This window comes from Apodemus sylvaticus, chromosome 14, assembly GCF_947179515.1.
Source record: "Apodemus sylvaticus chromosome 14, mApoSyl1.1, whole genome shotgun sequence".
NCBI classification, from domain to species: Eukaryota; Metazoa; Chordata; class Mammalia; order Rodentia; family Muridae; genus Apodemus; species Apodemus sylvaticus.
The window spans coordinates 46368468-46381544 of NC_067485.1; the positions used below are offsets into that span (position 1 = coordinate 46368468).

The 13077-nt window shown below is 41.5% G+C and overlaps 1 protein-coding gene across 2 annotated transcripts in view; it reads right to left on the reverse strand.

Annotated features, from left to right (window-relative positions):
- The window catches only part of Elmo1 (engulfment and cell motility 1), a 516925-nt gene that overhangs the window by 331677 nt on the left and 172171 nt on the right, over positions 1-13077 (reverse strand). For both annotated transcript variants that reach the window (XM_052156292.1, XM_052156291.1), the window contains exon 8: positions 1896-1995. In XM_052156292.1, coding sequence (XP_052012252.1) covers positions 1896-1995 — 100 coding nt within the window. The remainder of the gene's footprint in view (positions 1-1895; positions 1996-13077) is intronic.

The window sequence follows — 13077 nt, forward strand, 5'->3', positions numbered from 1 at the left end:
GGCTTTGTGTATTTCCCAGAGTTTTCCTGAAGAGGCCCCACACACAAATCCAAGTGCTAAGAATCCTGAATTCGGCCCAGCTAATGGATAAAGGGGTTAACTTTACATAGCATAAGTAATTTTCTGCTGTTTTTTTCAAACTCTTTTATCTAAGTAGCAATGCAATAGAAATTAGAACAAGAATATACTAAAGATGCTGCCTTGAAAATTATTTCAATTTTGATTTAAAATGCCAGGACAATTAGCTTTCACTTCCGTAATTTTAATGTGATTTTTAAATTTAATTTAAAGTGAATGGGAATCGACTTAACTAGTTAAAAAACTAAATTGTCTCTGAACACTTAACTCATCTCACTTAAAGAAACAAGTTTTATTATTACTTTCTCATAACAATGAACATTTCCTTGAAAATATATTTAAATCAAATTTCACCACGTTCCTTCTATTTTCCAACTTCTGTGGTTTTCTTTTAAAAGCATAAATAAATGTTTCTCAGGCTGTGGATGTGCCTCAGATGGGAGCAAGAATCCTGAAATATGCTGAGTAGGCCAAGGAGGGCAGTTCAGTGAACAGTGCAAGACAGGGGCCCCATGCCATTGAAGAGAGTATGACTGTGCTGGCGTAAGCTAGGTTTAGCTCTGTGTGTATGTGTGTGTGTGTGTGTGTGTGTGTGTGTGTGTGTGTGTGTGTGTGTGTGTGTGAAAGAGGAGGAAGAGGAGGAGGAGGAAGAAGAGGAGGAAGAAAAGAAGGAGGAAGAGGAGGAGGAGGAAGAGGAGGAGGAGGAGGAGGAGGAGGAGGAGGAGGAGGAGGAGGAGGAAACTGCAGTAAACTCAGAAAGCTAATGCCAGTGAGCATACATAATTCTCAAGAACTACTCAGAACAGCACTGTCACTATCCAGCAGAGGGTTTCTGATACATGATGAACAGGACATTCAGATTACGAAAAACCTGCAATAAATTCAGAAAGGATTAAAACTTTAAGTATAAAATTCCAGGAAACCCAGTATCATCATGTGTGCATTTGTTTCTCTAGAACTTGTTCCAGAAAGCCAAGATACAGCAATCCTTGCTCTGTTCTCATAACACACGGCCCATAGCCTTGCCACCTCCAGATGAATGTTCTTTGTAACACATCAGCAGGTTTGACTTGATCACCTACAAGAGTTTTCTTCTGAGCAATTTAGTCAACTGACAAAGGTATGGTTCTCTTTTACTTACCTCTACTCTTGATTTGTAAATGTAGAAAAAGAACGATTTAGAAGTCTATCAAGAAGTCCCTTAGTTTCCCAATTAACTCTTACCTTAAATCAACACACAGCATTCTGCAGATATGGGACCTGCCCGGCTTACATTGCCAACACCCTTGGTCCAGAGACTGTCTCTCTCCTGTCTTTAACTTAAAGTAGTTCCCAAAGATGAATATCAAATGGAAAACGCATCACATTATCCCTTAATGGTGGTGCTTAGTATGAAAATGGTGCCCAAAGACTACATATTTTCTTGATTAATCGCCTACTCCCAATTGGTGAACTGTTTGTAAAGGATTAGGAGTGTTACTGAAAGTGAACTTGGAAATTTCAAAAGCCCACACCATTCCGAACAGTTAGCCATATCTCTGCCTTGTTAGGTCTTAAGATCTATAGATATTCTATGCAAATTGGAGCAGAGCACTTTAATTGCTCTTTAACTCTGGGTTCTTACACTCTACCATTTATGATATCTGTTGGGACAAAATGCAATTTTTACACGGCATTTGGGGGCTTTGTTCCCCACATATATAATACTACCAAAAATCACACCACATTGAACATAGGAATGATTGTAAAACACCTAAAATGCAGAGAACTCTATGTGAAAAAAAGAAAGGGCGCGGAATTAGGGAAGCAAACCTTACCTTTTTAATGAATGCCACTGAGAAGGTGTCCCACGACACAATGCCATGGTCCATCAACTCCACGAAGGCTGTGAGCGTGAAGGACAGCATGTCCCCAAAGCTGCAAAACAAGAAGCATCAGCACCATCAGACCCCAAAGCTTGGTGCCAGGAAAGATGTAGAAGTGAGAAGGTTTAGGAGAGTCAAATTTTCAAAGGACTCTTACTGGAAAGGGCAGAAACTCAAAATAACCAAGGAGAGCCAGAGACTGGACAGGTTTGTCTCACATGGGCCCCACTTTGGATGGCTGTGTCCCACTAGGCATTTCACTTAACCCCCTGAGACTCTGTTCCCGTCACTGGGAAGCCAGACAATCGCTGTATATATAATCAAAGGCTGCATAGAGAGTACTTTAAAAAGCGTAAAGAGTAATTGCTTTAGTAATGATAGCTTAACCAACTTCTCAGCAAATGACAGATAATTATGAGAGGAATTTTATAGCCTATAGGAATCAAGAAGAAAAATTCAAACCCATAATATTAAGAACTTGACAGACCATTTTGTGTTACCCAGAATTATATCTGTTGGGGTTTTGTCTAAGCTCCACCCCACACCTACCTGGCACTAGAAACTGTCATTCTTTAATAATATAACTGCTAAGTTATTGTTTATTCCTCAGACTTCTGACTACATTGACTGCTAGACAGTTATCTCCTTACCTAAACTCTGTTTCCATTAAATGCTTCATATTTCCGCTTCTTGCGCTGTCACTGTCCCAACCTTCAATTCTATTCCTTCTGATCCACAAAGGCTCATCTTAAAGACTGTTCATGTGGTTAACTCATGTTATCTCTTTAATAAACTTGTCAGCTACAGGAAACCTACCCAAATCTACTGCTCATGGACCAAGTAGGCTCCATCCAGATAAGTACATCTGCCCAAGTTCCCACTTTACTACCTTTCCAAAGGGTGGGATTCCTCTGGGTTTCAATTGTACATCTTAAGAAAATTTTCCTTTCTCCCAAATGTACTTAGTCTTATTCCCTAACTATACCAATGTGTTCCAACATCTTGTTAAGTCCAGGCCTTTGCCATATCCAGGACAGCTCCAGAGAAGCAACCTTCAGATGCTCCAATCTCCTCTCAGCTTCTCCAGACGCAGACAGCTTCTACTGGACCTGTTCTCTGACCTATCTTCAAATGGCTCTACAAACCCTGGACAACAAAGAAACAGCCAGTCCTCCTGAGATTGGACAATCACCCCCCATACCCCTTTCTCTAGGTTCTCCAGAGACACGCCGCCCCAATGTCAGCATGAAGCAGCCAGATCACAACAACGACCCTATTCCTGCTTCGCCGTATTCGCTGTCACTTCTTTTCTTTTTTCTTTTTCTTTTATTAATTAACCAAACATTGGGGAATGTTGGAGTTTTGTCTAAGCTCCACCCCACACCTACCTGGCAATAGCCAGGTATGCCCTGCCCCAGAGATCTGGCCCACTATAAGAGGGGCTACTTGCTCCTCCTCTCTCTCTTTGCTCTCTGCTCTCCCACATACTCTCACCTCTCTGCCCCTGGGGCTCTTCCCCCCCTCCACGTGGTCATGGCCGGCCTTCTCTCTCTCTCTCTCTCTCTCTCTCTCTCTCTCTCTCTCTCTCTCTCTCTCTCTCTCCCACTAATTCCCATCCCCTATTCTGAATAAACTCTATTCTATACCATGTCTGTGTATGTGTGGTCCCTCAGGGGCAGAGGTGCCCAGGCAAGGGCCCGCCTGGACACCTTCCCCCACGACGCCTAGCCACACTCATCTACCCCCTATACTCTCCCTTTTAAGCCCCCTCATCATCCTGCTGACTCCTTCAATATCTCCTTGATTTAGAATCCCATGGAAAATAACCCAACTCTGTTCTAGAAACTGAGGCCAAAATACTCCAGCCAACTTAGCTTTGCTTCTGTTAAACTGCTTGCTTGTACAAACCTCTCCTCTGCAGCTGCTGAGGAAGATATCAGGATGTGCTTTCCCCTTTAAAATTCCCTTGATCTAAATGCTGAGGGCTTCATGGTGATCCAAATACCTGAGTATAGTCCCAGCCAGCTGGAAGAAAGACTTTCTGTTGGCTGCAAACTATGTCTGAGTGGTCATCTCTGGTGGGCTCCCTGTAACACTAGTCCTTAAGACAGGATTCAAAGGCACTGAAAAGATGGCTCAGTGGTTAAGTGTTCCTGTTGTCCTTGAAGAGGACCACAGTTCAGTTCCCAGCACCCATGTTAGGTGGCTTACAACCACCCACAGTGTAATGTCAGCTCCAAGGTTCCAAAGCCCTTGTGTGGCCTCCATATGCTCTTGTAACCACATGAACATATGATATTCACACAAGTCAAAACATATCAGGAAAGGAATTCATATACTCCATATGTTTGTATGTGTACACATATGCAGATGTATGCAAGTAAACTCACTTGTTTTACATGAGTTAGGATTTTATATTTAGTTGTTGGATTTTAAATAATGTCTATGTGTTAAAGGCACAGAGGTTCTTGTGCCACCGATTAAGTGCTAGGGGTAGCGCTGGGCCCTTCATATGAACTTCTCAGTCTATAGAACCATATTTATGGAAGATGTCACATGTAGTCAATCTATAGAACCTATCTTTATGTAATAAGATATACAAACTTTACAGAGAGTTTTGATGTACTCTTGCCTTAAGCTTTATGGTGCACACAGATTGAGCTATAATTTGGAAAATTATCACCAAGTTATGCTACACTTAAACATGCCTAAAATAAACTATTTGTGGTTAGCCTCTTCAAGTTTGAAGCAACACTAGCTATTGAATCATCTGTGGTGATAATGACTCTACAGAATGGGCTTGCTAGTTCAGCGCTGACTCCTTCAAACAGAGATTAGGGAGTTCTGTGGTTTGGATCAGCATAACCTAGAGGCCTGTGCATTTAAGACTTTCCCCACCTGAGCCCCAGGGAGAACTGCAGAGGCTGGAGAGCTAGGGCTTAATGAGCTGTCCTTACATCACTGCTCCTGAAGAGGGCGGCGAAGCCCTAGCCGCTTCATGTTTCCAAGCAGGAGAAGGGGTTTGTTCTCAACTTTTAGTTCTTGCCAGGATGAACTAGCTCACCAAAGCAAGGACCAGAGAATGCCAGTCAGGATTCCTAGACTACATCATATAGTAACGCATATGTGCCTACTCAGATGTGCCTGGTTGTTCAGAATAACACATTACATTAGTTCTCCATTTCAAAGTCTCAAAACAAATTTAGGGTGAAGTTCTTTGTTTTCAACTAATACAGGGGGCGGGGTGGGGGGGGTAGGTTCACAGGTCACATGCAGCTGTGACTTCACACCCTTCTCTGTCACTGGGGGGGGGGGGGGCGGGGAGAGGTTCACAGGTCACATGCATGCAGCTGCGACTCCACACCCCGCCCTGTTGCTGGTCTGCTCTGTCCAGCTTTAAAAAGCAACTCTCATTTTGGCAGCCATCCTGCTGAAAGGAGCCTATCAAAAAGGAAATGACTCTCACAGAAAGACAATAACTCAGAGATCAGAGAGAGAGAGACACACTCAAAAGAAATAATTAGGAGGTCTCGAGTCATGTGGCGAACAGTCGGCCTCTGGCTCTACATAGCAAGTTACTTCACTGTCCTGGCTTCCGTTTCTCCATATATTAAAAGCAAGGAAAGAGGAAGTCAGTGATGGTGACAAAGGTCCTAACCTAGGGGTTATTTAAGAAAAGCAAGCCAGCAGACAGGCCTCCAGCCCTTCAAACAGCATGGAGAAGATCAAGCAGCAGGGGGCGGTTGACTAAACCACCACTTCACTTTAGTGTTTTAAAAAGCAAATGATGCTCAGGATTTCAAACATTCCGCAACCCACTGAGGAAAATGTGCTCTGTTCATAGAAGCAGGGAAAGCGCTGGGATCTTGCAGGTGCCCCCTAGGTGGCATCAGAGGATCGAGTGTACTTCAGAAGGAACCGCCAGGAACAGAATAGGCAGAATTATTGGAAAGAGCAAAAAACTAGGAAGCATAGAAAACAGGTTTATAAAAAACAAGGAAGTTTAAATAAAACTTCAAGAGCAACCATATAAAAAGAGAACCACAATAAAGGCCATTACCAGCCTCCATAGGAGAAAATGCCTCAGAAAATGGAGGTAGGTAACACAGTCAATTAGTAAGATTTATAACTAGACTGGGTAGGTTTCTGTTTGCTGTGAAAATATTATTATACTGGAGCTAGAGAACATCATACTAAGTGAGGTAACCCAGACTCAAAAGGCGAATCATGGTATGCACTCACTAATAAGTGGTTATTAACCTAGAAAACTGGAATACCCAAAACATAATCCACACATCAAATGAGATACAAGAAGAAAGGAGGAGTGGCCCCTGGTTCTGGAAAGACTCAGTGAAACAGTATTCGGCAAAACCAGAACGGGGAAGTGGGAAGGGGTGGGAGGGAGGACAGGGGAAGAGAAGGGGGCTTACGGGACTATCGGGGAGTGGGGAGGCTAGGAAAGGGGAAATCATTTGAAATGTAAATAAATTATATCGAATAAAAAAAAGTGAAAAAATATTATTATACAAAAATACAATAATATAATAAATGTATCGTTCAGAATTAATATGGAAATTTTGTTTATTTACTGACAAAGAGTAAAACAATCTTTGGCATTTATGCATACCTAACATGATAAAGGTTCACAGACCTTTGGGGTGTGTGGTTCTTTGAGCCGTCATACTGTCTATGAAAGTCTGCCATGGTCCACATTGAATGATGTCACCAAAGCCTCTATACAGCATAGAAATGCCTGCCTTGGTGTTCAGAGAACCAACAAAGCCCAAGAAAGCATCTCCTGCTGGCTCAACTCCTCCTTCCCAGCCAGGTACCTGAGCCCAGGAGCGCACATGGCCTTATGGTCCACATCCATCTCCATTACGGTCTTTAAAAACAACAGAAAATCACATACATTCCTTCTGAAGAAATCTAAAGGCAAAGACTCAACTATCTGCTCAGTGTAATCTCAATCCAAATGGCCTAAGGAGATAATCATTCTCTTTCAAAATGTTTAAGAAATCTGTCTACAGATTCCTTAAATGGGTTTCAAGAACCAGGGAAAGGGAGATAAATGGAGAACAGAAGTGTGCTGGTTTCTGAACCTCCAAATGAGCTGTCTAATACTTTAATCTGGAGAGCTATTAAGAAGCAAGAGCAGAAATTCCCAGATTGCACAAGGCAAGCTCTGTACTTGTCAGGTACCATCAACAATAATGATTGACTAGGAAAAGAAAGACTGTGTCATATAACGTGCTAATCAAGATGATACTCTACGGTGAGAATTGCCCCATTCACAAAACAATAGCTAGATGATTGACAGATCATATAATATGATCTCCTCCTAAGGCAGTAATTGTTAAATTGTATTGTGGTATAGTATATGCTACAATATATAACACACATACATGGAATACATATTAGAATATATGTATATACATATATTCCACAGAGTACATATAATTCATTGTGGCTACTTGCTAAGTGCCGTAGTGTGCTTCCATGAAGACTTTTTCACAATTCAACTTTAAAACTTCAGATGCAAGGTAAAGACAGCAGGCTAAGTTTTCATTCTATTTTAAATCAAAAGACCTCATTCCAATGATATTCCCAATGACATAGCAGCTTTTTCTTGAACTCAGATGTCAATATTTACTTCCACTCCTACAGGAGTGACTCAAAACTCCACAGAGGAAAGACAAAAAGCTAAGGTTCTACTTTTGAAATCAATGCTGAGTGGGGAGGAAGCCTTTAAAGAATGACAAATATAAAGAAACCACACGGCACATTCTGGGACATTTTTGCGTGTTTTTAAATGAAGCGCTATGCCAACAATCTTGAAGTACTGACTGCTGCACTATAAGCTGTCTGCAAACTGCACGTGCTGGACGGCTTCCACGCTCCCAGCTGACACACCCTGCCTGCTGGAATGATTCAAGTAAATGTTTCTCATCAACATGAGGATGAACGTTTATTCCAAGCAAAACCCAGCCAGTCTAAAAACAAACATGTAAACTTAAGCTGGTAATTTTGTAAAAGCAAAGTTCGTTCAAATCTTTCCATAGCATGGTGTGGCCAAGACAGAACCAGCAGTGAAAACAATAAACATAAAGACAACTTTTAAAGCTATTCATGAGCAGTAGCAGACAGATCTTAATTGTCAAAGGCTACAGTTCCTCCCTTGTTCAGGCTTCCTATGTCTATCAAACATGGGTAACATTTACCTACATTGGAGGTTGCAGATAACTAAATCTCCATTTAGACGCTCTACTTATCCTCCAGAATCTGTTTGACCCATATTAGTAAGCATAATCATGCCTTCTTTCCTGAACATTGAAATTGGTTTTCGTTCTATTAATAAACCTGCCTCTCTTTCTTATGTCAGTATCATGTTGTCCTAATAACCAGTCCTACAATAGAGCTTACGGGTACCTAACAGACTTTTCAGATTTTCTTGTTAGCTTATTTTGCAAATATGAATTTTCACCTAAATTTTAGAATGTTCTCATTTTTAAAATGTTTTACATTTATGTATTGTATATGTAGTTTTGGTGGGGATGATGTGTGTGGGGGGTGTGGGGGGTGTGTTTCTGAGTGTGTACCTGTGTGTGTGTGTGAGTATCCGTGTGTGCACACCACTGCACACATGTGTAGATCTAAGGACAATTTAACTTGCAAGAGTCAGTTCTCTTCTTTCACCATGAAAATTCTAGTAACTGAGCTCAGGAAAGTGCTCTTAGCCAGCGAGCTCTCTCACAAGCCCTTGTATTTTTTTTTTCAGTAATTTTGCATACTATTAAACTGAGATTTGAGGAGAAGCAATATCTTTAATATTATCTATCAATCCATAAAATGGTCTGTTCCCATTGACTTATATCTTTAATATGGCTTAGTAATTTTTATTTTTCCATGAACAGATAACTGCAAATTTGAGTTGAATTTATTCAAAAGAATTTTCTCATTTTACACTTTATAAATGGGGAAATGTAATGTCATTTCTTTTTGTTTGCTGAAAAATGAAAGTACACAATATTTTATACAGGGATATTCTATCTCAAGATGCTGATAGGTATGTCATCCCATCCGCAAGGCTCTTGGCAGCTTCGTTAGAATTTTCTACATAACTGAATCTTCTGTGCATAGAGATAGCTTTATGTCTTTCTGATATTGGGCCTTCTAACTTCTTCCTTGTCTTCTCACAAACGGCAAAACTCATACAGAGCTCTGCCAAAAAGAAGTACTGAATAAAACATATATCTTTCTGATAATCTTAAAGATAGAACACATTAGATTTACTACCAATAGTTTATAAACACACACATATGGGGATCTCCATAAGGCTGTTCTGCAGAGAACTTTTTTTTTAAAGATTTATTTATTTTATGTATGTGAGTGCACTGTCTCTGTCTTCAGACACACCAGAAGAGAGCATCAGATCCCATTACAGATGGTTGTGAGCCACCATGTGGTTGCTAGGAATTGAACTCAGGACCTCTGAACAAGCAGTCAATGCTCTTAACCACTGTGCCATCTCTTCACCCTCTGAGAACTTTTAATATGGATAAATACGGAGTTTTATGATCTTTTTCCTATAAAATGATTTTATCTGATGTATCATGTGTTTTGTTAAATGCCTAACACTGATCGATTTTCAGATGTTAAGGTGTTCCTGGTATAAATCACACTGGCCAATCTGTTAGACTCTGTTGCTGTGGTGATTATCTGATGATGTAATATAAGGGAGGAAAGAATACACTGCTCTCAGTTTTACCTCAGAATGGCAAAGAAAGAAGTGTGAGAACATGAGTGTGTGGTGTGTGTGTGTGTGTGTGTGTGTGTGTGTGTAAAGATGGACAGAGGTGAATGACCTTGCTAGCAGCTTCCATTCTGCCATTTCATTCCGTGTTCTCAGCCTATTGGAACAGGCCCTTCCCACCTCCACCAATCCTGCTCTCTGGAAATGACATTTCTCACACCCACATACTCAAGTGCATGCTTACACAGAACACAGAGTGGGAGGAGAGGGAGGGGTGGAGAGAGGGAGGAGAAAGGGACAGGGAAGGGTGGAGAGAGGGAGGGGAAAGAGACAGGGAGGAGGGGAGAGAGAATATAGTTTACTTATATCCTCGGTAGCTCTCACTTCAATCAAGTTGAAAGTAAAAATAAACTATGTTCCCATGTTCAGTGACTAGAACATGGGCCGCTGAGAGAACAGCCTTGACTTAGAGCTGGCGCCAGTCAGGGCATGGTACGGTTTTAAGTATTTCTTGGCTCTATGGTAATATTTTGCTGAGATTGTCTGTACCTCTGTTCACTGGTAAACTTGTCCATAATAGAAAAATCCCTGAATTGTCATAGTCAAGTTGGGATATCAGAATGATCCAGGCCACATGAAATTGCTATAAACTGTTCCTCCTCCTTTGTTATATATATTTGGTAATTCTTCCACAGATGTATAATAGAATTTACCCATGTAATCAGTTTTCACACCACCAGGGCTTTTTTTAATACTGATCTTAACTCCTGAGAAACCATGAATGCCCACCTCAATTATTTACCAGGAGTCAGGTTTTATTTCTCTAAGAAGCAGAGGCTGGGATAGAGTTAGGAGATGGAGAGGTTAATTGGAAAACTAGATAATGCCTATGGAAGACACAGGGTAAGGCTGAGCCTGGGGGGGGGTGGTAAAAATGCCCGTCTTGTAAGTTTGATACACCTCACCCCTCTACATGCAGAAAGTGTTGGGTGTAATGGGTGGCATGTGAAATTCCTGAGCTAAGGAAAGCAGAGACAGGAGTGTTCCCGGGGAGCACTAACCAGCCAGTCCAGCCCAGCTGCTGAACTTCAGGCCCGTGAGAGATTTTGTTTTCAAGGCTGGCATCCAACATTTCCATCTGGCTTCTACAAGCACACACAACACACACACACACACACACACACACACACACACACACACACACCACTCTGTGCATGTACACCACCATACACATGTAGATACTTGCATGAAATTAAAAAAAAAAAAGACAAAGAGTTTGCAGAACATGCTGTTGATTAAATATCCGAGAGAGGAAGTAGACCTAACAGTCAACTCTGAGAAACTTCTAGAAAACTTTAAAACGGTGAGTAATAAACTTCAGAACGAACCATGGCTGTTGAACGAGCCCCATAATGGGGAGAAAGAGGCAGGCCCAGCTCAGCCGAGAGCTACAGGGAGATCCCAGCCATGGTTTGAAGCTGGCATAGATTTAGAATGTGCTTTCGCTGAAAGCTGTCCAGAAACTATACTCCTGGTGACTGAGCAACAAGTTATTCTGCAAAGGAGATCAAAGCCGCCCGTTTCCCTGGCAGGTACGCACTGTGGCTTCTGTTTCATAAGGACTTCGTGCATTTTACCTAGAATTTAAAATTGACCAGCAGAGAAATATTTGCAGTATGCTTTCATGTTGCTTTCAAAGTCAGCAGGCTCTGCAGTGGTCCACTCTCAGCTGCTCCTAGAGCTCACCTCTGTAATGACATTTCTTTTCACCCTCTAGAAGATCTCTAAATAATTTTATTTTCCTAAGTTTTTTATTATTTGTCTCTTTCATATTTCATTGACTGCTGTTTTTAGTCTTTTCTCTACTTAATAAGTTTAGATGTTTCCTACTCCCCTGAGTATAAATTTATGTCCATGATTTTTTTTCCTTTTTATTTAATTTTTTTCATTCAGAATATTTAGATCATATTCTTTCCCGTCCTTCAACTCCTCCCAGGTCTTCCTCACCTCCATAGCTACCAATGTCTTGTTGTTGTCTGTCTCTCAAAAAACAAAACATAACCAAAATTCAAAAATACAAACAGCAACATAAGACAAATGCCATCCCCACGCCCCACACCCAAGCCCCACCCCCAAGCCCCACACCCACGCCCCACCCCCCCACCCCCACCCCCCAAATACAGCGCCCATTTTCTATTGGCCCACTACTCCTGGGCCTGGGGCACTGCCTTGCAATGTGGTTAACTGACTCAGTTACACCCCACTGGAGAAAACTGATTTTCATTTTCCAGGAGGTATCAATTCAATTGTAAATAGCTTCTTTGTGTTGTAGTTACTTAATCCTATTTGATTTGTTTCTGCTGTCACAGTCTCTGTAAGTTTGTATAAGTATCAGTCCTGTTGAATCAGAAAGATGTGGTTTCCTTGGTATCATCTACTGCCTCTGACTCCTCCACCTTCTCTGCAGACCCCTGAGCCTTGAAGGGAGGGGTTTGATAAAGACATGTCATTTAAGACTAAGTGCTCTAAAGTCTCACTCTCTGCTCATTGTCTATTTGTGTGTTTCTGTATTAGCTCCCATTAACTATAAAACAAGCTTCTCTGATGAAGGTTAACCAGGGCACGTACTGATGGGTAAAGCAATTCGTCATTAGAAATCGTTGTATTGCTATGCTCCCTTGGCAGAATCGTAAGTTTTCTCCTAAGCCTGTGACCTATCTAGTCTCAGGTTCTTGGCCACTTTAGCAGTGTCAGGTATGGGGCTCCATCTCAGGGAGTGTACCTTAAATCCAATCAAGAGAAGTGGTTGATTTCTCCATAACATTTGTGCACCCTTTCACCAGCACATCTAACAGGACTGTAGCATATGAACTCACAGCCACTGTGACAGCAAGTGCAAGAACAGCACGGGTTAAAATTGGTTTTAGGTGTTAGGGTTGGAGCCGGACCATTGCTTTCTTCATCCAGTAGCATACAAAATGACTTCCAGCTCCAGGAATGCTAGTGAGTAGGGGTGAAGGTTCAGGCTGGGCATCAGTTCAATTTCTCCATACCTGATGACGCAAAAAAGTGCTGTCTTCAGAAATAAGACCTTACCTATTAGTTTCAGAGAATAACCAATAGCCTTGGCAATAGCTAGGAATGTCTATGGGATGTCTATATGATGTTTGGAATTGTCTATGGGACAACAACTCAACAGGTTATAACCCATTCCTGTCACTGGAGGTTTTATTTGGTGGCATAAGGAGTCTAGCTGAGCCATTATCCCACCCCTAACCCCATAAGATGCTAACTCCCTTCAAATTCCTTTCATATATGCATTTGTTTTAGGAAGCCTCTACAGCAGTAGGTTTCCAAGGCCTTTAGTGTTTAGAGTTCCTA